Raw genomic sequence first — 26139 nt, forward strand, 5'->3', positions numbered from 1 at the left:
AAACATTTAAAAAAAAAAAAAAAAAAAAAAAAAAAAAAAAAGAGACATTGAGGCAATGGGAATAGGAATAATCTGTGACTTGAGAAGATTCCCAGATTTTTAGCCTCCAAGTTCAAGGCTGCGTGCCTTCTCCCACCCTAACTGCATCTGATCCTCTAGGCTATTGTGGCTGCCCTAAGGTAACACAAATTGTTTTTATAGGGAATTCTTTGAGTAACTTCTCCTTAATCAAAATGGCTTGTTTTAACAAAAGGGAATGCTGTATGGAAATCAGAAGGTCCCACCCTTTAGTTCAGTTCAAACTCTATGCCATTACAGCAGACTCTTAGGTAAGGGTCTCACCCAGAAGACTCCCTTGAGAGAATGCAGTTGGGTCCTTTCTGGGCAGAATTAGAGTTAGGCCCCATTTTCTTACCTCAAACCCACTTGTCCCGTCTCTAACCCTTACCTGGTTCTCTCCCAAGACTTTCGACCTAAGAAGAGGTAAAGATTGAAGTCTAGAAGGCTTTAGAGTCTGGTACTTTCCACATATATTACTTTGACTACTTAATATCTTTAGGCTTCAGTTTCTGAAGAATGGGGATAATAAGCTTGGCTGTCAGTGGGTCCTTGTAAGGATCCAATGAATTTTCTGTGTACAGGTCCTTCCTGTCTATGACTGTTGTCAATATTATCATTACCCAGCACAGAGAAGTATGCTAGGATTTTTAAAAAACTTTTTCATGTAGGTGGTCTTATTATCAAAAAGTGTCCAGACAGGCACTAATTGGTTTTAGGTACATTTTTTCTTGGTCTGTGGAAGCTCAGACCCTGACTCTGATGCAAATAGATAAATAAATGAATAAATGAATAAATAAATAAATGGCTCATGGAGTCAGGTGTTAGTGGGGGTGCTCCCTGGCTGGTCTTAGCACCTGCCTCTAGACTGAGTGGGTGATTTTGCCATGCATACAGACCTGTTTAAAAACACACCTTCAGTGCATCAAAATAGCCCACTATCCTCAGAACAGCTTCGCTGCCCTCAATATAGTCCACTGTCCTCAGAACACCCCTTGTTGGAGGAATCAGGTTACCTTTGGGGGCATAAACTGCTTTTCTCAGGCAACCGTTTGAGACCTTCAATTGCCTATAATGAAGTAGAAACTTTCCAACGTATGCAAAGGGTGACAGATCAAGGGAGTAAGACAGAAATTATACGTTGCCAAACGGATCTAGCTTGTAATGTTTTCATCCCAGTTTCTTATTTATGAAGCTTAAATGAAACGTTCAATAATTTACAGCAGAATTGCCTTCTCCCAGAAAACAGCAGATGTTAAAGCTCTCGTCCCAGGCTTTCTGTCTAGGGGACAGGGAAGTGGGAGTCTCTTACAGGGCTGCGCCTGCTGCTTCCCTTTGATTTTCAGCAGCTTTCTTCCTGCGCTGCAAGTGAATTGTTGCTCTTTGCCTGCAGGTAAAGAATAGTTCTGCTGGAGAAGAAAATGTGTTTCCGAGGCAGATCTGGTGCTCTTCCCGCTCAGCACTCAGGGCACTCTGAGGAATTTCTCACTTTAAAGACCCCATTGCTCTCCATCAACGCTCCCTTTATTTTTTCGTCTAACTCTTGCCAGTGAGAGCATAAAAATGGCTCTCTTCCCTTTCTTAACAAAAGCTCAGACAATTCATCCCCCAGGACGTCACTATCCTCTATCCCTTATAGAACTTCCTTTGTTTGCCTTGAGGGTTGACACTTCCCTAAACTCTTCGCTCCATGCCCATTCTTCTCCGAATCCCCAAAGCACACAGCTCATCCGGTCCTCAAGTATTACCCAGGGTCCCCTTTGTATCAGGCACAAGGCTGTGGATATGAAGTGAGCTGATAAGACATCACCTTGTCCCTTTGAGGGTCAAAAAGTATTTGTACTGGCAAAGTAAATTAATTACTTATTGAGTACCCGTGCTATGCCAAACACTGAGCTGCAAGTAATAGGTGACCTAGAAGAATAAGAAAGATGAGGCTAAAGGAAGGATTTTGAGTGTGTATGAAGAAGACAATTCCAACTGTACCTTTTAGAGAGACTCGGGGATGCTGTTAGGTCCATGAACAATGGGCTCAGAAAAATTCATCCCTTGACCACAAAGCTAGTACAGGACAAATAAGGTTTAGAACCCAGTATCTTTCCCTAATTGTTATACACGTTGGCTTTGAGGACTGATGTGAACAAATCAGAATCTGAGAGTCGTTTCTGGCAACACTGTGCGCTGTTAAGTAAGAGTGGCTTCAGAGAATGGACTGAGCTTGGCTATAGCGGTCAGAGAGGAGATTTGGGATAGGTCTTGAAATGCAGCTAAGATGAAGAAAGATCGTGGCAAAGAAAGTGGAGTTCTCCCTGTGGGCAGAACAGGCCATGGCCAGCACCAGTGGGTTAGTGAGGGCTGGAAGGCAGTGGGCATGCGCCAGTGCTGTGCTGCAAGGATGGCCACGATGAAGGCAGAATAACTCCCTTGTCTCTGCTAAGGAAACCTATGCTTGCAGCTACTGGTGGGGAACAATGAGGGTGGGGGGGAGGCCTAAGGAGCTGTCTCCTGCCAACAAAACCTAAGGAAGTCACCTGGCATCTGTAGGTGTGATCAGCTTCAAGTGGGCATGATTACAATGGAGCTTTTTCATCTCTAAATCCCCAGTCTCTCTCCCACACACCTATGAAACTCAAGACCACCAAACTGGGAACAAGGGTTTAGTTAGTCCTAGGCCACTGGTTGTTTTCACAGAGGGACAAACCATGAACCCTTTCCTTAAGGAGCTTACAGTCATTTTCTTAATTTTGACAATTAATATGTCAAAATTACTTATGAAAACAAGACCAGATGCCATGTCCCAGAAAGCAAAATTCCTCGGTCATAGAATTTTGAGGCAGAATTGTCACAGATGGAGAGAGGTCTGGAGACAGGGGACCTTCTCAGATGTCCTGAAGTCACACCTCACAATGGTCTGCTTTTCAGCCAGGTTAGCTCGATGGAGAGCCAAGCTCCCTGGCACTGCCCTCCCATGTTGGATAAGAAGGGGCTTTTCCAGGGAGTCAGCCTTTCATGGGGATTGCTCTGCCACTGGGGAATATGGATGAGGTTAAAGCACGAAAAGAGGCAGTAACTCCATCTTGACTTTAAAGCCACATTTAAAAAGAAAGTAATATTAAACAGCATTCTCTCTGATGGAACTATCTTGTTGCCAGTGAGATTAATGGGGAGTATGGTTCATCACCATAGTGATACCCTATTTCTGCTTTTTATTCTGTAAATAAGTGTTCCCTGTTGAAGGAACTAAAGAAGAAGCAATCATTCTGATCTCTCATCTCCTGGCTACTCTTGCCCTGGACTTCTCACACATGCGAGAGACCTGGTTCTTCAGTTCTATGGGGAGACTTGTGCTCCTGATTCTGCCTTCCATGCCTTTGTGTTCCCTGACAGGCCACACTTTTTAAAGGGTGCCTTACCAAAGTGGCCACTTGGGGTCACTATGACCTTGTCCAAAGGAGCCTGAACTTGGTCTTGTCCAGGCCCCTCGACCCTTAGCCCATACCCCTCCCAGTCAGAAGTGCCCAAGGATGAGCACTGATGATGGTGTTTGCACCAACGTGGAAGGGGAGTACAGACAGGGTAGAGTGGACACAAATGCCTTGGGCACTGTTGATTTCATAGCTGTCCTCCCTTTGAAGTCTCAAATTCTTCCATGGGAAATCTCCCCCTGAATGGTTTATCAGCACATATATCCTGTAGAGCTTACTTTCTCATCTCTGGACCCACATCTGGCCCCTGAGGAAGAAGTGATGGGTTTAGTAGGTAAGCCTCCATCCAAAGTTCCCTGCCAATAAGAAGCTGTGAAGAAGGCTAGTCATACTGATGAGGCATGCTTGCAGATACTAGCTCTCTGTGTGTGTGTATGTGTGTGCCTGTATGAGTGTGAATACAAATGTGTTATTATTTGTGTATATAGGTACATATGTAGTATGAGTGTGTATATGGGCCTATATAGTTGTATGTATTTGTGTATGTGAAAGTCTATGAATGCATATAGTGTGTCAATGGTATGTATGTATACACAAGTGAGTGTGTAATTCTGTGTATTTGTGCAAGAGCATTTAAGTTTGTGTGTGTATCTATGAGTCGATGTTACTTCATGTGAGAATATAAAAGTGTGATTGTGTGAGTGTATATGTATGCATAGAATCATGGGTGAGTGTTGCTGCATGTGGGTATGAATGCATGGCTATGTGCGTTTTTTGGTATATGTGTGGGTACTTGTGTCCTTATTTGCATTTGGGTGTACATGATATGTGCGTGTGTGAGTTGAGATGGGTGGTGGCTGTAACTCTGCTCTCTCTACAACTTAGGTTATGGTACAATGTCTATGGGTTACTTTCTAAGTTTTCTTTTTTTTCTGATTATCAGCTTGCTGATTAAGGATTGAAATACCAGAGCATCAGCAGGCTGGCTAGGAAGGACTCGTGAGGAACCATGGAGACCAGCTCCTTTCACCTTGTCTCCTGGTCACAGTGTCGGAGGAAAAGAGAGGGGCCAAGAGCCTATTTCTTTATGTGACTGAGCATGCTTTTCTGGCCTCTCTGAGAACAGAGCAGAGGAGTCACCTCAGACACAAAGACCAGAGCATGGATTATTATTATTATTATTAATCAATTTTCCAATAGTCTCTAGCAGGAGGGCATTTCTTTGATCTCATTCCAGTCAAGAATGCAGAATCTCCTTCCCCTCCTCCTTCTTCTCCTTCCTCCACCAGGAGTAGGCTTGTGCTCTCAGACTTTTCAGGGTGCCAGGGTCTGACCTGGAGAGGCCCTAACAAGCCTGTGAATCTGTTGTATTTGGGATCCTTTGGAGGAGACTCTAGGCATAAAACATTGACCAAGCAGACACCATAGAGACTCAAAGGCTGAGCCTAAAAGAAACGACCTAGCATTTAAGATTCAGAAGCCACCCAAGCAAAGGAAAAGCAAAAAACCACTGCAGATGCATCGTATGATATTTCGAAGCAAACTTGTATCCCAGAGGGAATTCTCTGGGCATTGCCTCACAGAGAGTAATGAGAGACTGTCTGGGATTCTAGACCTGAGCCTGGGTTCTGTGCTGTAACAAGCAAAGCTCATGGAAGGGGACTGATAGGTATGGGCTTGGTGTAGGCCCTTTAAATGACTCAGAACCCTCAAAGCCAAGAAAGTCCTGGGTTTTAGAGCCAAAGGGTCATGGTAACTCCAGACAAGGGCTTCTGTCAAGAACAGTAAACACAGGTGCCGCTGTTTCCTGTGGTAGCAATCGCCTATGAGGATAAAGGAGGCCTAAAGGTGTGCTAGGGGAAGCCCAGACTGCGATGGGTCTAGGGCTGAACTCTGCAGAGATGCAAACATTAAACTTCAAAGGCTAATGTGCAGTCTGTGTGATCCAGGCTCCAAATGCAGCACTTAGATGCGATGGTGCATGTGGTTTTATGTAATACCCTTGACAGCTCTGTGGTAGACATCGGGAAGCTGAACAACAGAAAATGTCGGAAACCTGGTCAAAGATGCATGGCCATGAAGCTGTGCACCTCCAGTCTGAGTAGGGTGACATCAAAAGCCATGCTCTAAAAGAGTGCTCCATTTCTTCCAATGTATATATGTTCATGTGTCCCCAAGCTTCCTGAGGCTCTGACATATAGACTGTGACTCAGTGGGTCAGGCAGAAAAGGCTGCGAACATTCACTCAGTGCCACCTCTGTAGCTGGGGTCTGTATCCATTTAGGGCATCACGCTGATCAGGAGGTCATCCTAAATCAGCTAGCAGACCTCAGCATCTCCTTTCTCTCTCACTATCATTTACTTTCAGTCCCCCTGTTAGCAGCACTAACTGGAACTCATTAAATTTATGACTCTCTGTAAGAGCCAGAGGGGGCGGAGGACACCAGTGACACAAGACCTTCTAAACCAACATGATCAAGGCTCATAGGGACCAAGGCAGCATGCAGAAGGCCTGCACGTGTGTGCACCAGGGTTCTGTGTATATATTAGCTTCCAGTTTAGTGTTCTTCTGCGATTCCTGAGTGTGCCAATGAGTGGGTCTCTTGTGCCTTCCTTCTCTTGGGTTCTTTTCCTTCTGTTTGTCTTGTCCCACTCCAGTGGGATAGGTTTTGTTTATATCTTATTCTAATTTGTTATAATCTATTATTTAAAAAGAGTAAAAACATTAAATATATGATTCTCACGATGGCTCAACGGGGTGAGTGGTGTGATTTACACATAAAGACTAGAAGCCATAAAAGGGTCAGCTGACCCAGGCTCGTGGAAAGCGATAAGTCTGGATCCCAGTCAAATAAGAGGTTTCTGGAGGCCCACACAGGGCATGGAAGCTGAGAAATTCCTCTTCAGGGCCCAAGTAGGACAATGAATGAGAAGATACAGTTATTTAGAACTGGGATCAATCATTTCCCCCCCCCCATCTCTCTTTCCCGGGCCTGCCTTCCCCCAGATACTTCAGTAAGAGAACAATAAACCTTGGACTTAGACATGTACTGTACTTGGCTTTCTTATATGACTATAATCCCTCCTTAAATCATGCAGTGGTTTGCATTTATAAATTTCTCAGCAGTGAATTTCCTAGGACAATTATAGGAGATGCATATTATACATACATATATACATACATACATACATACATACATGTGTCTAATATATATAAGCATTACTCAAACACAAAATATCAACCTGTTTGAGCCCATTACTCAATAATAAATCTCCCATGGATCTACAGGCTTGCAGGACTTAAATTTGGATATTCCTTTACATTTGACTTGGCAGTGGCGGCAGCTGACAGGGAAGGAAGGCCTCCACACTGGGTTCAGAAGCTGTTCCAAGTCAGCATGTCCCTTGTCCCTTGCTACTGTTGTAAACTTGTACAAGCTTCCAGAATCTCTGAGCCTTGGCTTTCTCATCTAGACAATGGGAATGCTCATAGCTGCAAATATGTGGTATGAAACAGTTACCAGTGAACACAAAGTCTTTTCTCTCCACCCCACCATAGTGGGGGATCATAATTACACTGTGGCTGGTTCTCTATGATTTTACAGGGTAGCTTCTGTCCAGACAATTAGCCATCATTTTTGTAAAACTGTTACTTGACAAATCATCCTGTAACTGTAGGCAGAGATGCCGCTTCCTCTTGTATCATTCAGTTTTTTTATTAAAGGATTTTTTTTTAAATAAATGTCACCAGTTCTCAGCAAGGCCCTGGTACCAGCTTGCGGTCCCTTCTGTTCCTAATTCCCTCCTGCTAGCTTACTTTATCAGCACATTTCCCATCTCCTTGTTGTGTTTCTGGTTGTGTATCTGTTTGGAAAAGGTGTTCTTTAATATCCACTTTAACTAGCTTCATTTGGCAAGGAGATCTGGGAGTTCAGCTCAGGAGGAAAAAAAGCTTTGATCATCCTGTTCCAATTTGCTGTTCTCACTCTTGCTGAGCACTCCTGGACTAGTAAGATAGCAAATGTTTTTGTAAGCTAAGACATAAATTAGATAAAGTCTCTGGGCTCATGGACAGCCTCTGGACCCAACGCATTTTGTGCAGTTCATTTGTCATATGAAAAGCACATGGCACACTTCAAGCTCCCACCTTTTGGTGAAGTTTAGCAGGTGTGTTTTCTTAGATGGATGTGTTGTGGCATCAGGAGGAGCCATGACTGGGTCCTGTTTTTTCTAAGGTCTGTCCCCAGTTCCCCAGGCCCAGTCATGCATTGTGGTGATCTAGGGTATGGCCTTATCCATACACCATCTTGCCTTCTCTGACATCATGGACAGATTCTTGCCGGTCTGTCTCAGCCTTGACCCCTGTCTGTACATACCTACTCATTTTACTGCCTTGCTTAAAATCCTTTACCCAGCCAGCATGATGCTTTTTGCTTACAATTTATCACTCAGGAGGCTGAGGCAGGTGGACCATGGATTAGAGGCCAGCCTAGGCTACAAAGTAACACCCTGTCTCAGAAAGCAAGTTAGAAAATGCAAAACTACTTAAAGCCCCTCAATGGTTCCTGACTTTTTTTCTACCACAGCTCAAACTCTTTATAGGATGTAAAAGGAATGGCCAGGCTCTCATTTTCAGTTTTTGCAGCTTCATTCATTCACTTAGCCATTCATTTATCCAAAAAGTACTGATCTAGGATCCAGTACATGGCAGATACTGCGCTAAACCATGATTCAACAATGAACAAAACAAATGTGGACTGACTTTTATGGAGCTTTAGGTGCAGGATCAAGGTCAAACAGCCCTGCCCACATGTATCAGAACGGTGCAGAAAGGTGACTGTTTGACCTTGTTTCTCATCAAGTAACATGTCAATTCTGCTGCTGAAAGAGAAGCTGGCATGAGCTAAGCAATGATAAGGCCCTAGGGCAGGAGGCACAGTGTGTTGTGCTTGAGAAAATGAAGGAAGCAGACCCGTGGGCTAGGAGCACAGAGACCACCGGAGCATCAGGAGGCGGTGGCCTGGGGAAAGTAGAGAAAAGCAGGCCAGCCTCGGGGGTTGTTCATCCTGAAGGCATTGCTAGATGCCTCAGATGTATACATAATGTAATGGCATAATAAAAATGCGCTCTGAAAAGTTATTCAGTGTTGCTGGGATGAAGAGTCGATTAGATAGAGTTTTTTAAAAAGTAGATTATTGCCATGGTTAAAGCAAGAGATGAACCAAGTTTAGAATGATCGATAGCAGTGCATGCAGGGATATATTTGGTAGATACGTAACATATTATGTCAGTAGGATTTGTGGGTGGAGTAAATGTGCAATAAATCAGTTGAGGAGAGAGAGCTTAGAGGATACAGAGCCAACAAACATCCTACTCACCCGTGAGGGTGGTCCTGGTAGTTGGACCAATGCCCTTGGGGACCAGCACTTCATGGTACTGCTCACCCGCTAGGGTGCTGTACACAACCTTGTATTCCTGAGCTTCTGCCTCGCTGTTATCCCACTCAAGGTCAAGGCTAGTTGCTGTGCGGGAACCCACTCGCAAATTCTTGGGAGCATCAATCTCTAAAAATAAACAAATATCACCACAATCACATGTAATTCCATACATTGATGGTACAGCTTAAATTCTAACCATCTTTGAGGTGAAAGCCACACCCCTGACCCTCTGCCTCCTATCTGAATGAAGTCTGAAGATGGTGCTTCGTCTTTTGGTTCTACCATGACAAGTCCTTTGGTAGTTAGAGTATGGGCTTCGCAGTCAGGCCTCAGCGTGAAACCAGTTCTGACACCCACAGTAGTAGGATGACAGACAAATTGTTCAAGCTCTTAGAACTGAATGGCCATCTCCTAAAAAGAGGAAACAATCCAAGTTGCCATTTGGATTATATGACATACTTGACGTGCACAGCATGACACCAGGTTCAAAAGTCGAGTGTCCGAGACTGGGATGGCTTGTTATCTCTGACGAGCTTCCTGAAACCAATAGTATGGCACCTGAATGTGTCTTCTGGGCTTCCTAGAGTTCCCATGACTATGGGCATTTCCTCCCATAATCTCCAGGTTTCTATCGCCCAGGGCTGACCAACTCAACAGGCTGACTACAACTTGTAGTGTAATACAAGGTTGTCTTGAAAGTCTGTCACTTAAAAAGTCCAAGATAGTTCCAGTCCTGGGGACTTGGATATAGCACTGGAATTGTTGTTGCTTGTTCTAAGTAGATTGTGTCAATCTGCCACTGCCAGGCAAGTAGCCTCCCCCTATTTGTCCCCATGGAAGAGACTGCATTCCTGTGAAATCAGAAGCTTCTGTTTTCTGATGTAAAGTGGGGTGGGGTGGGGAGTCTTGAACACATGGATGTCTTTGCAACTTATTTTTCTGAGAAATTGGCCTTCATTCAATGTGTGCTACCATATGGGATACTATTCATTCTTGATGTCTTGTACGTTCTCTCTCCGGGAGTTGGATCAATGGAGGAGCATGAGGGCAGACGTATGGGAGGCAGATCTCATGCAGGAAGAAAGATCTGGCAGAGTCTAGGCCTGAACTGAGTCTGGACTTAACTTTTCTCTTTGCTGGGGCTGACAGAAGCAATGTAAGGAAGGAAGAGTTTGTTGTGGTTCACAGTTCTGGGGCGCAGTGTAGCAGACAGCTGGTCCCTTTGTATCCATCTACAACCAGCAAGCAGCAAGGGTGAAGGCTGGACACTGACTCTCAGCTTGCTTTCTCCATCTGATGCATCCAGAACATCACCCCGAGTCCCACCTCAGTTAACCGGATGTAGAAGCTCCTTCATCCACATGCCGAGAAGTGTGTCTCCTAGGTGGTTCTAAACCCTGTCAGGTTGAGTATTAACCATCGCAGAGGTAAAGATAACTAATCAAGTAAAGGTGGGGACCTATGCCTATACTTGGAAAATGTTGTTTTCAAGATTTCCTCTTTTCATAGGGCAGAGAGAACAATCTACCGGCCATGGACCTGTACTCTATGGGAAGAGGACAGTGTTTTATCAGAAAGGAATGGGTGTTTCCAACGTCTGAAATTATAAAAGAGTTCACTGATAGAAAGAGGACTTGGACAATGAGTCTCAGAACTTGGCTGAGATAAAAGCCATGCTCTCTGGGTCAGAGAGAAAGAACAGCTGGAGGACATCCATGTAGATGGGGACTTAGCAGGTCTCTGAAACATGTCAGCTAAGACAGATGGCTAATGGAGCCTTTCTGGGGGGCCTTGGGTCTGTGAACTCTAGCACTAGCCTGTCTAGTCTTGATAATATTAGTTAGATCAGATTTTTCTTTGTTTAAAACATTTTCTTGTTCAATGCTAAATGTTCCTTTAATTGCAAGTGTGGGGGTCTAACTGGGTACTGAGTGAGCAGACCATTTTAAACACTTCTATTCTTTTTTATTCTTGAGACACATCAACTTGTATTCCAAGGTCTTTGAACCAGCTGCTATGTTTGCCTGGAGTGTTCTGTAGCTCTTGCATGACTTTCTCTAAGAGGTAGACCTCATCCATTGGAGCTCTCCTTCTGCCTTATCCATTCATTTCTCTCTCTATCTCAGAACTCATGGCTGACATGATCTCTGATGTTCCTTTTCCCTTTGCCACCCAGTTCTCCCCACTGGGGTGCCATTCGTGTGAAATAGGCTCTTATCTGTCTACAGCCTCGGTGCTTAGAGCAGTGTCTGTGGGCCCAGGAGATGTTTAAAAAGTACATGGTAAGTAATTGAAACATGTATCATCCACTTCTCAATCTTTTCATTCCCTCCAAGCCTTTAGCGATGACGTGTTAAATATTTTAGCTGCAGCCTGGAGTGGGGGGGGGTTGCAGGAAACAGAGCAGCTGTGAGACAGAGCCTTGCAGAAGCAGGAGCTCTCTGCCGTCTATAACTAATGTCTTGACTGAAGCGGCCAGGGCTTCCAGGTTGAACTTTGAAGTAACTTGCTGGAGAATCCCAGAATGGAGTCACCAGTGAGGAGGGAGGGGAATGAAGCTCTGGCTGTTTGTATTTGTTATCTGAGGCTGCCACACATGGCGGCCCAAGCTGGGATCTGAGTAGGAAAGCAATGTCTGGAATCTTGAGATGCAGGTGCTGGCAGGGTGGCTTCCCTCTGAGAGCTGGGAGGGAGTCTGTTACATCTCTCTCAGCATCTTGTGAGTTTTCTGACCATCTTGGGTATCCTCTGACTTATTTCTGCCTTATTTTTCTTGGCATTCTTCTGGTAATGCCCATCTCTGTCCTGCTTTCCCCCTTTGGTAAGGACGCAGTTGTTGGATTAGAGCCCATCCCAGTGCCTTCCCCTCAACTAGCCCATCAGCAAGGACCCTAGTTCCACATTCGAAAAACATCCGGGGGATGGGGGGAGTCAGGGCCTTAGTATCTTTTCAACCCATGAGAGCACTAAGCCTAAGTGAGGGTCATTCAGATCAGAGGCACTGGTGACTAAGGGCTCTTTGCGGACTCTGCTCAGAGTGAAGTCCTCCATGGTAAGGGAAACTGTCCCCAAAGTCTCTGTGAGGCCGCTGAAGTAGGAGGTTGACTCCAGGTTTCCTAGTCTGGCTTCCTTCTAATTACCGGCCTCTGTGCGCTTCCACCATGGTCTCTGTTTTCAGAGCAGCTCTACGACCCAGACTAACTTCCTACTCACCATGCAGGAAGCAAATCTCAATTTTAATTGCCTGTGCAATTAGTGCGCTCCTAGTGTCGAAGCCATCACCTGGAAAAACACTTTACTTAATTTGAATTTAAGCGGAATTCTGAACCGACTGAGGGCCCCACCGTGAGGGTCTGCATACCCTTTCATCATTCAACTGGCATCTGCCAACTCTGGACTTGGAGAATCTTTCTGCAAAGCCATTTGTCTCTTACCATCCCCGCTTCCCTCTCCCCTCTAGGAGCCTAAGAGAGCAGACATGGGTCTGAGGCACAGGCTGAAGGCTGCATGGAGAAGCAGCCACCTCACAGTTGCCAATCCACCAGGCAACCTGCAGCTCCTGCTGCAGTGAACAGAAATGCAGGGGGAGCTCTCTCCAAGGAGGCAGGATGTAATTGTCTTGATTGGAATTTTCCCGGGCCAGCAGCCAGCGCTGCTCCATCTTGCCGACCTGAGCATCGAGAATTCACTTTTCATCAAGCTGCCTGAGAGGCCCCTCCTCTTTTCTTGCCTCTTCAAACTCCTTATCAGAGCAGAGCACAAAGAAACCACTTTCAAATACAAACTATCTTGAAATTAAGAGAAGAATGCTGAACATACGTGGCCCAGCACAAATACCACCAGCCTGAGCAAGTCATGGGGTGTGTGTGTGTGTGGTGTGTGGTGTGTGAGCACGCGGACGTGCCACAAATTTTCAGACCAAAAATGGATATTGCAGAACCAGCTTTCCTCATGCTCTTACATAAACATTCCTGCCTAAGTGGGGGAGAAAGGAAGAGAAACGAGAACAATTTGATTGTCTTTTTCTAAGAAGTACACTTAGTCTTTGGAAATCTCAGGATAGGTTTACTAAAGCAGCCCACTGGCTATTCCCCAGGCAAGGAAGTGGAGTCTGTACCAAGGATTGACAGGAGAACTTAGAGTGGCTGGCAGACTCTAGCCTGCCAGAGCCCACACATTTTCAAAGGGAAATTTACCAGTGCACTTGCTTGCTTCTGTAGAGGAGCCCATTGTAAGACTCTTGGATGGGCTCTCTGACTGGGGAAAGTGGGATTAAGTGGTGAGTTGTGAAGCAAAGCCTGGGCACTGAGAGTCCATTCCCCTTTCTCATGGGACAGGCTGCCATAATGGTCCAACTGCTCCCTGTTCCTCCATAGTCTGAATTCTAACCTAAGTAGTCCAGGACGTCCCCATGGGCGGTCTAGCCTATATCTCCCCCAGTAATTCAATTCCTTCAGTTCTCAAATCTGTCTACCTGTAACACTGATCCATCTGCTATACTTGAGGTCATATTTTGGGGGTGCATATATCTTACAGGTAGAGAAGGTGTGTAATTGTTGCACATTCTTGGGGTCTTTGACTCACTCCATCTTGTAGCAGACTCTCAAGCTCCAACCCAAGGTGGGACACAGAGATTCATGAAGTCATGTGAAGTCAGTGGTTCTGAGATCTTCCAGGTGTTATCAGTTTTCTTTGATCCTTGGGAAAACCTGGAGCTAGCAGAAGCATTCTTTGACATGTAACCTCCCCAAGGAGGCCATCTTGGGTATCCTCTGACTTATTTCTGCCTTAATTTTCTTATGGCATTCTCCCAGTCTCTAGGCCAAGACCAAAATTCTAGATTAACAGGGACGCAGACTTTGTCCTGTGATCAGGCCCTTGCTTGCCTGACCTTTGAGTGGAGCCTATTGTTCTTACCTCCTGACTGGTCAGGCTGGGGGACTCCAAGTCAGGAAGTGAGTCACTCTGAGACCTGGCTTTTCTGATTATTGCTAAGTTCGAGGAAGCTCTCTTGTGGGCATCATTGCAAGATCGGAAAAAAATTATAATGGTTTTAGCTCAGTTTCCTATCCATGGCTGTGTGTGTGGCCCGTCTTCTACTAATTAGTCTTGTTGTTAGAGGTTGCCCATGGCAGCATGACTCAGGGACCTCAGTTGGAAGGTTTGCTGGTGGCTATGCAGGTTGTGCTTTGCACAAGACTGAGTTGTCTTCGATGTAATGACATCACTTCAGGCTTAGAGAATTTCTAGTTTCCAGTAAATGGCAGTGAAGTATCTTAAGAAACAAGACACCTTCTCTGAACTCTCACAGATTTGTCATTTAGGTCAGTAACATAAATATTCAAATGTCTTTGGGATAAGCTTAATACTTCTGAAAGGAAGGGAGTAGTATTAAGTCACAGGTCTGGCTAGCAGAGTTAGGTTGAAAACCCAGCTCTCCTTACTTGGGGGGTACTCTATTTTTCTTAATGCTGGAATAGCAATACCAACAGGAGCTCCTGAAACCTCTAATTTGTTTCTTAATAGCCTCTGTATGAACAGGGTTGCCTAGCACCGTTTCATTTTTCTTTAACATCCTCTGGCCTGATAGCATCATCGTGTTGCCTCCCACCCCTGCCTTCTTCCCCTCCCAGTCTCACCTGTTGTAAATTGGGTACTTGTGGCATCGCTTTCATTGGTTCCGCGGACTGCACTGACTGAGACCTCGTAGCGGGAGCCAGGTCTAAGGGCTTGCACTGAGTACTGGCTTAGGGGAGGCTGCAGCCGGAAGGTCGTCTTCCCACCTTCTCCACCCACTAAGCCATATTTCAAGAGAATGAAGTCAACTTTGGCTCGAGGTGGGGTCCACTCTACAAAGGCCACAGTGTCAGAGACATCTCGAACCAGGATCTGCGTGGGCCCATCAATGACTGCATGAGAAACAGAACACAAAGTTGATTCAGAAGTAAGCATTCTTTGGCATCTGTTTACCCTTTACTTAATATATTAGCTTGTTCAATGGGATGGGTTTCCTTGCCCCATTGTACTGATATGGGGGAATAGTGGGTATTTGCTCAGTCCATGATCTTGTTCTATCTGGAATGACAGGTAGTGCTTCTTGTCTGCCAATGTGACCTCTTATAAGGAAGGAGGGAGAGGGTCATGCTCTTCTTGGGTGGTAATGACTGAATCATGATGCATCTGGTCAGTTCCCAGCTATCCAAGGACTATGCAACTGGATTTACCATATCCTGTATTCGTGAGTGTATTTCCCTCTTTCATATCTTAATAAATCCTTGATACCCCTTAAACAGATGCATGTGGATTTCTCTTAATGAGTGGCACCCAACATGGGGCTCAAACTCACAATCTTGAGGAGTCTCATGCTCTATTGACTGAGCTAGCAGGGCACTTTGTTTAAGGCGTATCAAGGATTTGTTAAGATATGAAGGGGGGAAATACACTCACAGAATACAGGATATGGTAAATCCAGTTACAGAGTCCTTGGAAAGGGAGAACTGATCACCTGTTGATTCAGGCAGCCTGACTCAATCTTCACCACCCAAGAGAGAGCAGGACCCTCTCCCTCCTTCCTTTTAAGAGGTCACATTGGCAGACAAGAAGCACCACCTCTATCAGGCCAGATAGCCCAAGGTACATATACCCCACTACAATATGAGGGGATATAGAAAGAGGAAGTCTCCTCCTTGAGCAAACATTTGCTGACGCCATGGACACTGATAATTAGTTTTCCCTGGGTCTTGGTCTCTTTCTCCATCCATTGACTATAGGTTTCAGGTGCTGGCATTTCCCATTCTGGGCAGGGGAAGGTGACCTATTTCTTTCAGAGGTAATGACACAGGAGGAGAGAAGCAACTTCTGCCCATTGCCCAGCTCTTACCTTCACTGAACCCAGAGGAAAACTCAATGAGATAATGGAGATAAATGAGACCCAGACTTGTTTGCCAAAAGTCTCTTCATGAGTATTCACAAGTTATTCCTATCTAGCTTTATTCAGCCTGGCCAACCAGGCTGTCATTTGCATATGTGGACACGAAACATGGCATTCAGGAAAATGTGCTCATCTGAATACAAAGAACTCTAACTCTAGAGTGGTTATTGTAAGCCAACCCTCACCCCGCGCACATCCTCCCCACCCGACAAATGCCTGCACGTTTCTGAGCCTGAGGATGCTGGATACAAAGGGTACCCCAGGTTCTCTGGCAGTAGACATTGACTCTGGATTTAGCCTGTGTAGAGTCAGGGCTGATGTGGTGATTCTCTACCACACTAATGGGTAAATAGGGAATATTTGATGTAGGGGTGAGTAGTGGAGAGCTAAGGAGGGGCATGGGGAGGAGAGGGAGGCATGGGTACATAGAAATAGGTGACCATGTGAGCTTATGAAAAGAGATAAAGAGTAACTCAATTTCTTAGTTTCCATTTTATGGTTAAAAACTTTTATGAGGCTCAGGTATGTTTCAGGTCCTGGGCTTCTAGGAAACGATTTATGTCCCTTTCAGTAAATTTTCTTTTGCTTCAGTTTAAGAAACCTTCCATAGATTCCTCTGGAATCTTGGTCTTAAGATTTTATTTTTAAATCAGTAGAAACTGGACACTTTAATCTGTCTCTAGTGTGGTTGTCTCCATCAGGACTCCCACAGGCTAACCTCGAGTTCCTCAACTTTTCAGAGCTGGAACATTTGCCAGGTCCCCCACTCTCAGCCCAATGCTGTGTCCTATTAAGCAGCTTAGGACTTTTGGTCTACTATCAGCTAAAATGAAAATCACTAGGCTATTTTGGTATTGCCTGGTTTGGAATTAAAATGAATTTCAACTTTTCATTCTTGAGGTAGTCATATGTGATGGAGGAAGGACATTGGTTAATTATAATAAAGAAACTGCCTTGGCCCATTTTATTGGTTAGAACATAGGTAGGTGGAGTAAACAGAAGAGAATGCTGGGAAAAAGAAGCTGAATCAGGGAGTCGCCATGATTCTCCCACTCCAGACAGACGCAGGTTAAGCCAGCTCGTGGGCTACACAGATTATTAGAAATGGGTTAGATTAATATGTAAGAGCTAGCCAATAAGAGGCTTCAGATAATGGGCCAGGCAATATTTAAAAGAATACAGTTTCCGTGTAATTATTTCGGGCATAAGCTAACCATGCGGGCGGCCGGGTGCCAGGGACGCAGCCCTGCCGCTCCTATTTCAACACATGTGTTTAAAAAGAAAATAAATAAAGCATGCCACAGCTTTAGGTACCTCAGACCGTTGTTATTTCACTTAATTTAATTACAGGGTGGCCAAATGCCCTCCCAGCTATGGCATAAGTTTGCTGTGTGAAGACACTCAATGAGTGCTGAACTGGTGAGCCTCTTCATCTATGAGAACAGGGTAGGAGAGCATTTCATTGAACTGGAGCTTTTTCAGAGAAAAAAAAATGCCATCAGAGGAAATCAGATAACCACATAAAGCTTTTATCCTTCAACTCTTTAGATCCCAAAACCCTAATCATAATGGATTGGCCATATTAGAATGTGATTATGTAGCTCCGAGGGCGTTCGCTGCAGGAGGTCTTGTATTTGCATTCATAAAATGGCCTGCCCTGAAAAAGCCAGTCTCAGTGCAGACTAGGGCTCAGAGCTTCACAGGAGGGGGTCGGTGTAGGTCAGAGCTTAGCAGAAGGAAAGAATCAAATGATTGTTTCCTAAGAGCGGCAGACAGGGATGGGAGTCAGCCGTCTTTCCTGCTGCACCTTGGATTCTGCCCTTCGCTGGTCAATTGGTCATAATGTCCTGTTCCAATCAAGGTTCTAGCAGCTTGCTTTCAATTTTAGCACTAATTTCTAAGTGAATAAAAGTCCTTTCAAAAATGGAATGCACGTATGCATGTGTTTTTTTCTTGTTTTTCTTTTTTTTTTTTTTTTAAATAATTTTGTCCATGACACTACTCCATTGAGTAGGACTTTTCTTAATTGCCCAGCTTTCCCATGGTTTTCTAATTCTGGAACTTTTCATTTGAATTTTAAGGGATCTTCAAAAAAGTACTTCAAATTGTATTTCAAAAATTGGTTTGGCTATAAGACCAAGACAGGGTTGGATTGCTTCTTTAAGTGCCCTCGATACTCTGGAAGAGAATTACTCCACTGGAATGATCTCTCTCCTCTTTGGAGCCATCTTTTCTTGCCAGCCTTTTACCTATGCTCTCTTAACGTCAGTCATAGGAATGGTCTGGAGATACTCTATATCAGAAAGGAATAATCAATGTCTGTTAGCAGAAGCCCAGTCTTCAGAGTCCAGCATAACCTTGGGGAACAAACTTGTGCCTTTGGCCTTCTGGAGAGTTCTCCACAGCTCCAAGGCTTTGCGTGCATAGAGTTTCTTCTGAAGTTCACTGGATTATAACAGTGTTTTAATGAGCCTACTCCCAATAGTGGAACTGGCGGGAGGGGGGGTTGTTGTTGTCTAAATCTTAAATGGATGCACAAAATATAAAACAGGTCAAAGCAGGACTTCTCTGGCTGGCAGTCATGGAAGAGAAGAAATTAGAAGTGTGGATCTCTCCCATCCCCATCCTGACATTGAGACATGGTTCTGGAATCCTGGTGCACCAATGCAAGACAAGCTAATACCAAAAAAAAAAAAAAAAAAAAAAAAAAAAAAAAAAAAAAAAAAAAAAAGGTTTTGCTCAAATTTTTCTAGACTGATCCTAAGTCTCAGAACCTGATGCTATTAGTTTGGATATGAATATCTAACTTTAAACCATTAGTACATAAACATTGCTTTATTGCATAGTGCTGTAGTTCCCTTTTCTACCCAAGTCAACCTTTGGTTTTGGACTTAAGATTGGCTTTCTAGGATGTTGATTTCTGTTTATGAAAAAGAAAACTGTGTTAGTATTCACCTAGCTCAGTTTTTGTTGCTAACAGGGAAAGTTGCTTAAACTCTACATCTCGGCTTCTTCCCCATCGATAAATGAGATCCCCCAAATGAATGCCAGACACTACTGATCAATTTTGAGCAAGTCTAAGGAGTCGCACACACGCATATCACAGGGGCTAAATAACAACAATCAGATTGAACATCCTTTGCCAGATAATAGTTCAATAAGGCAAAATATGACATGATCAATGAACTTATCTTGAAAATATAATGATCGAGTGAGATAAACTGTGGGCACAAAATAATAACTTGAGACATTATTTTGATCACTGGCCACTCTGCCTACGGTTTTCAAGTAGTCTTCCCCGTACTGCCTTTACTTCTAGCATGTGTTGTGTGCATGTATGTATACCAAGTATTAAGCACTGATCAGTATAGTGTTAATTATGTTGTGTATTATATTTAATCCTCAACTCAATAGAGACGGTGTTATAAAACAGATGGAGGTTTAGAAAGGTTTAGTTGAATTTCTTCAAGTCTTAAGTAGGTGAGAATGACTTGGCTCTTGCTGGTTTCAAAGTTTATGACAATAGGAGGCTGATGAATGAGGCTTCTTAATGAGTGAGATTATTTCCTCAATGGAACATTTTCCCAGGTTTCTGTGCTCGCAAAGATGAGCACTGAGGGAGACGATCTGCTAAGCGACTGGCAGAGTATGTCCCTTTTGAAGTTCCTACATCATTTCGCTCTGCCCTGAGTCCTAGCATCTTTCTTACCTGTCCATGCCTTGCAGTTCTTTGGGCAGCCATGGAAAGAGTTGGAGGCACTTACCAGTAGAGACGCTGGCGGAGGTAGGGAGGCTCCGGGCTTGTTCCTTCAGAGCCACAACATTCACAATATACTCCTCTCCGGGCTTCAGCCCCGTCTGGTTGAAGGAGGTAACGTCGCTGGGGAGCTGAGCAATCACCCCTCCTTCATTGTTCTGGAGAACAGGGCAAAAGAGTGATCAGAGGGGTCACTGGGAAATACATATGATGAGAAAAAGATAAAGGAGCGGGATGCTGATTCTGCGCATTGAAATTATAAAGCTGACTATATCTGTTCCCTACGCACTAGCAGCCCACTGCTTGGGACCAGAAACATGCCTAACAGACTCAAAAGAACCAGTTTTCAAGGATATTTCTTTGGCCTGTCCTGACTTTTCTGGGTTTGCCCACACCCCCAAACCTAGTCATGCAGTGATTCAGATAGACTCTTGTCAAAGATTTAATATTTGATGGTCATGATCAATGTCCATAAGATTTTTTTGGCACCTATTGTAATGAATATGTTCTTAGCTGTTTATAATAATGCACTTGTATGGATATGTAATATTACAGTTCAAGACATGATCAGATATTTTTAAAACCCAGAAGGATTGTCTCGCTCTGTTTTCTTTCTCATGGTGCTGCCTTGGCTGCCAATCTGTCACCATTATGTTTTCCCTTCACTCACACCATGTAGAAATGGGAAGCAGAGAGAAAGGAAACACATGTGGGAAAAATGTGAAAAAGCAATTTCATGATGTTGGGTCCAGGATTTTCAATTGTAATCTATTCATCACCATGTATGTATGTATGTATGTATGTATGTATGTATGTATGTATGTACGTACCTACCTACTACCTACCGATCTCCATCCTTCTATCATTTATCTATCTACTTTATTTTCTAATGTGTGCTTTGGAAATAGCAGAGGCAGAGGTCCTTTTTGTAACCCTGCCATTCTTACGTGTTCTTTGTTCTCTATTTATGTCACCTGGGTGTTCCATATATAACTTATAGCCATGCTCTTATAAATCAATATGATGAATGTTCCCTTCCCGTGGCTTCAACCTATATATTATGGCATAGAGTCCATGCAGCCAGGCATTTGATCTTGGCTTGCCCTGACTAGCTCATCTCTCATTCAAAGTTTTATAGATTGTGTGCAGAGCAGAACATCACAGTTATTTTTTTTTCCTGCCTGAACAGCAGGATAACATGATTCTTCCTGCCTTGTTATAAACCCAGTTGCCTGCAATTCTTTCTTGGCCATTTAAATCAGGCAAGACATATCCTAACAGATTTGTGTAGAACATCTGTTTAGGTGTATTTAGCTTGCTGTGACTAAATCCACATAAGAGTGTGAGAGCACTGGAGTAGAGCCTGAGATTCAGGTTTTTGTCTTAAACCTGGCAGGTGATGTCACTTAAGATCTCTGAGTTCTGGTGTCCTTTGACTAAGCAAAACTAAATGTAAAATGAGGGCTCACATTCCATTTGCTTGCAGGTCTTTTGTAGCTACAACAGTCAAGGCTCCAGGAATTCTGGAGTAAAAGAACAGTAAAACCACAGTCTTGTTAGCCAAAAATGTGTCAGTTGTCATTAGGGCTGATGAATGACTCAAAAAATGCTTTTTGATGGTGAAGGATGCAGACAGAGGAAAGGAGTGTGCTGCACTCCGGATCCATGGACGATGCTCGGGGAGAGTGTGAGCAGAGCCAGCAGAGATTGGAAAGCGGGACAGTACCAGCGGCTTGCAGACAGTTCCCGGACTCACTAGATCAAACGCCACTCTAAAGACCGCATAGGACTCTCAGGATACTTCTAACTCCCAAGTTATAATAATGAATTTGTCTAAGGAAAAACTTGCTGAATGGTTTATACATTCATTTTGACTAATTCAGGAAAACCAAGACACGTTTTATATCTCTAACTTTCAGAGGTTGAAGGCCACAAGCTAACTTTTTAACTTTTTCTGTATTTATCAGTAGGCTGCCTGTGTGACTGGTTCCATCTGTCTATTCTTTTGTGCAAAGTAGAGGACTCGACTCTTTGAAGGCTTGGTTTTCAGGCTCACTACAAGCACGGCTCTCCAAACACTGGCGCTCCCTCAGCAGACAGCTGGATCCTGGCACCACTTCCCACATGTCCCATCATCCAAGGCCTGGAGCTGAGCTCAGGCTGTATTTGTTAGGCAGGCCTCTGGCCTTTGTGAGGGCAATGCCCTGTAGCCCAGACACAGCATTTCTCCCTGTGTCTTCAGTGGCTTTGGAAGTTACGTCAGTTAGTACCCTCCCGCTGCCCCCAAATCTAAGTTGAGGATAGGGATATATACCTATCAGGCGTGTTTAAGTGAGCTCAGAGTCGTGTTACCTTTGGAATGAAGCTGATCTCCCACCCATCGAAGGGGAATGAGAAGGGCTCCCACTGCACCTCCACGGTGGTCTCTGTGATCGTCTTGAACTGTAGCCCTTGAGGAGTGGAGACATCTGGAACACAGCAATGTGGGTGGCAATGTCATGGCCATCCCTGGCAGGGGCAGTGATCACTTCCTGGTGCTTTGTCTTGTGACCTCCCTTGGTGTCCTGGGTGAGGAGAGGTGTGGTGGGCAATCCCAATCCTGCTGTAGACAGAGTCTCACTGGCAGGGTCAGCACACTGTCATGTGGCCCTGGTGCTCGGTGTGTGTGAATACATGAGCAGACTTAACACATGTAATCATTTAGTTTTGTGCTTTCTATTACATAATAGAAAATGTTAACATTAAAAGTTTTTAAATCGTGTTTTCTTTTCCTTACTCATGTGGTAGATCCTGGTATCGAATAAAAATCTTTCTCAGAGGACTCATATAGAAACCATGCGGGTTTCCTGGGAGGCAAGATGGTAGCCAGTATTGGTGTTCCTATTTTATATCCAGGAAAAGGGAGACACGGGGGAGACTGGCCAGCTTCAGAATAAAACTGAATGCCGTCCATGAGTATCTGAGGTGTGTTGAAAGTATGGAGACTCAAATCACTACAGCTCGGATAGTCAGAATTTGCCACTTGGTATTTACGAAGAAAGCACAGGCATAAACAGTGTTGCTCCCATTTCCTTGTCTCTAAATTCCCTCCTGTTCTCTCTTCTCTTGCTCACCTTTGCCTCACTTATCTGGTTTTGCTTTGCTTAGTCTTTCTCTTCTTCTCTCCATTCCCCACCCTCAACACGCGCGCACACACACATACATATACACAGGTTTAGTGAGGTGGAAATATGTTTGTCCTGATGGAGTTCCAGTCACCAGCCCTGAAATACAGCAGTGTGACTTTTCACAGTTCTCTAGGAAGCCTGCTCCCATGTTCATGTTTCTTCTCAGGCTATTCCCACTGGAAAAGGACAGGTTTTTGTTTTGTTTCATTTTGTTTTATTTATTTTTTCCTGTGAAGAAGCTTCTTTTGCTCCTTGGTGGAAAGGCAGGGCCAGTTGTGAAGTCACGTGAAGGAATGGCAGGTGAGTTTACCAGAGTTAACACTTGGTAAGCTATCTCTCATCTTTTTCTATGATAAACTATGCATATAGTGAGCCTGAGGGGATGCCCTGCATTGGCACAGTAAATGCCACCAGAGGTGGAACCCATATCAGGACATGGGTGTGGATCAGAAAGGAGCAGCCTCTGGATCCACCACCAGGCACTCCAGGGGTTGACTCATCCCCCAGTACAGTGGGAAAAGCAGCAGATGGTGACCTTCCTCTACACAGTCACTAAAGATATTTAAAACTAGTTCTCAGGCACCAGAGATAATTATAGGCATATTAACACACTCAACATTTATGGAGGAGCTCAATAGTATCATAAAACTTTAGTCACCTACAAGTGGGGCAAGGGGACTTTCTTAAGCCTTTGTCCCTATCTTTGCATCTTTCCAATTTCAGTCTTTGACCTCTTTGAGGTCCTCAAGACCAATGCTTTTATCTTGACATTTCCTTTTTCTGAAATTTTCTGGCATTTGTTATCCAAATGCCATTTGTCATTTGAGACCCACATAAAAATGGGCTCAAATCTTTTATTCCCTATTTGGTCATAAATTCTCTTTACAGACCCCAAGGGCTTTCTGAATTCTAAGGGTCCCTGTTTCCATGGCCACGGTCTTGTTCCAGTCTCTTCTTTCAGCCCTCATCCTTCAGATGTTCTCTGTGTAGAATCGAGTAAGGCACGGCCCCTTTTCATTGATGTCTCTCTGAGATGTCCAGGCATCTGTTCGTCCAGATTCTGCACTGGATTTGGAGCAGCACGAATGCAGGCTGCTGCCCAACTACTGGAAATTTCTTTCAGGAGATTGCTCATCTCTCTTAGTTTCGGAAAGTTGACAGTAATACAGACACTTCGTAATTATTTAAGAATACAGAAGTATAAAGGAAAAGAAACAGTGTAGGGAAAGAAGCAGTGTTTCTTTTCTAGTTCTATTTTTTTTGGCAGATTCAGTGTTAACACTTGGTAAGCTATCTCTCATCTTTTTCTATGATGAACTATGCATAGACAGAACATAGATACGGATCTAGAGGAGGTCTTCCTTGTTCTAAAGAAACAACAAAGACTTTCCAGAGATTATGCATCACAGAGACAGCTCATCTTGCTTTCTGTCTGTGTCTTTACTATCACTCTCCACTGCAGTTTTCTGAATTATCTTCTAGAAATTCAACTTCTATTACTAAAGTGACTATCAAGATATTTTGCTAAAATAAGAAGTCGTAAAGAAATTATGCCACTTATAGAAATAGACGTTGTCAGCTGTGACTTAAACTAATGTTATCATCGTTGTATTTTTTTCTCACTCTGTTTAGTTCTTACCACCTGTAATGTAACATTAGCCCTTATTTGTTATACTTCATAGCTGCTAGTTTTGAGTCCCTAACTAGATTAAAAATCTGTATAAATCTCACACTTTGCTTGACTTCTATCAGAATCCAGCTTATAACAAATCTAGTGCTCAATAATTAAAGTATTGTTTGTTCTAGAATTCATGGGTGTTGCCTGAATTTGGAAGCTCTCATAATCAGAAGTGCCTGTGTAATGGTGGGCCTTTTGTTTTTTAAAATGGGTCACTTCTAAAGCCCTTTCCCTCCAGAGCAAATGATTGCAGGCATCCCTAACGAACTAAGAAAAGACACTACAATCATGAATGCCCATGATCTCATGAAGGAGAAAACAAAAATGAAGCAGGACGGGGAAATGGTACGTACGAGTGGCCACCTTGGCAGTGATGGGAAGGCTGAGGATGTTGCTAATGACAGCGTAGACGCTGATGTTGTAGGTGAGACCTGGCTCCAGCTCCGTGATGGTGACACCACTCCAATCTCCAGGCACCCGCTGCTGGAGCTGGAGGCCCCCCAGGGCCATCGGCTGGTAAGAGATCACATATTCCGTCACTGCCATCGGCCCGTCCCATTCCAGCTCAATGGACCTGTCGCTGATACCAGCCACTCGCAAGTCCTCTGGAGGGGCAACTACCAGGAGGCAATACACAGACAGCATGAGCTCAGAGGATTGTCTGTCCCAGTGCGGACTCAACTTTCTTGTTCGCATCTCACCCCCTAATTACATGTCTGGAGTGCTTCCTGGCTCATGGCTCATGGCTCCCTTGCTCCATGGCTCCACGGCTCATGGCTCCACGGCTCCATTCTCTACTGAAAGACGCCACACTCCACAAGGCGGCCAATGACTGTGGGGCTGGAGCTGGTCCCTTACTGCTTTGCGAAGGCTGACTGCCAAACTACCAGGAATTCTGCCTGACTGTTCACGGGTATTGCCATTATTAAAGATGAAATGCTATGAAACAGTAATTAAGCAAATTGCATCTAAAAGATAATTATTTAAGACCTGTCACTCTAAAGTCATTTCACTGCGCTTTACAGTTAACTCTGCCTGTAAGGTGACTTTGTGTGTTGCATCTCTGGTAGGAATACTATATCGCTGCGCCCTGTGGCCTATCTGTTCCTAACCCCATGTTCAATGACGTCACATGAGCGGCTTGAAACTGGCCAAGGAGGCATTTCCCCCATGGGCATTTGCAAAAGCTACAAGTAAGAGCTTCCTAGTCTGTTTTCCTTCGGAGAGCCAGTTGTCAGATTTTTTTCATAGCACACTGTGACCAACTAAACAGTTTGGTAGTTTAATAAATTACTGCCGTCAGACTGTCCTGACAGCCAGGGTCTGATTTAACAAGTGGAAATAAAGACTAATTCCTGTTTTTCCTACAAATTATAAGAAGCCAAAACAACATGTCCTGTATCTCACAGCCTAATGAAGATGCCCAGAAATTCTTTATTACAGCACCCCTCCCCTTCTTTAAAACGGACAACATTTAAGCTCTGAAGCGAATATAACTTGTTTCAAACTAATTTTCATTAGCCTTGACCTTGGAGATGATGATCAGGGAGCATTCTTGAGAGCTTTGCTTTCCTCACTTGTCCAGCTTCGCAAATGCTATGCAGAGCTGCCAAAGGTTAAACCGTATTGAGATAGCCTTTCTTGTATAGCTCCCTTGGGAAGCGAAGCTTCACCGTGGGGTGGGTA

General features: G+C 44.2%; 1 protein-coding gene across 1 annotated transcript in view; it reads right to left on the minus strand.

Annotated features, from left to right (window-relative positions):
- Window positions 1-26139, minus strand: part of Tnr (tenascin R) — a 74115-nt gene that overhangs the window by 42921 nt on the left and 5055 nt on the right. Inside the window, exons 2-6 of the mRNA XM_050135114.1 lie at window positions 24807-24966; window positions 21961-22076; window positions 19616-19766; window positions 14560-14829; window positions 8861-9046 (exon numbers count right to left, since the gene is read on the minus strand). Coding sequence (XP_049991071.1) covers window positions 8861-9046; window positions 14560-14829; window positions 19616-19766; window positions 21961-22076; window positions 24807-24966 — 883 coding nt within the window. The remainder of the gene's footprint in view (window positions 1-8860; window positions 9047-14559; window positions 14830-19615; window positions 19767-21960; window positions 22077-24806; window positions 24967-26139) is intronic.

Source organism: Alexandromys fortis, unplaced genomic scaffold, assembly GCF_014885135.2.
Source record: "Alexandromys fortis isolate MF-2015 unplaced genomic scaffold, M_Fortis_MF-2015_v1.1 scaffold_21, whole genome shotgun sequence".
NCBI lineage: Eukaryota > Metazoa > Chordata > Mammalia > Rodentia > Cricetidae > Alexandromys > Alexandromys fortis.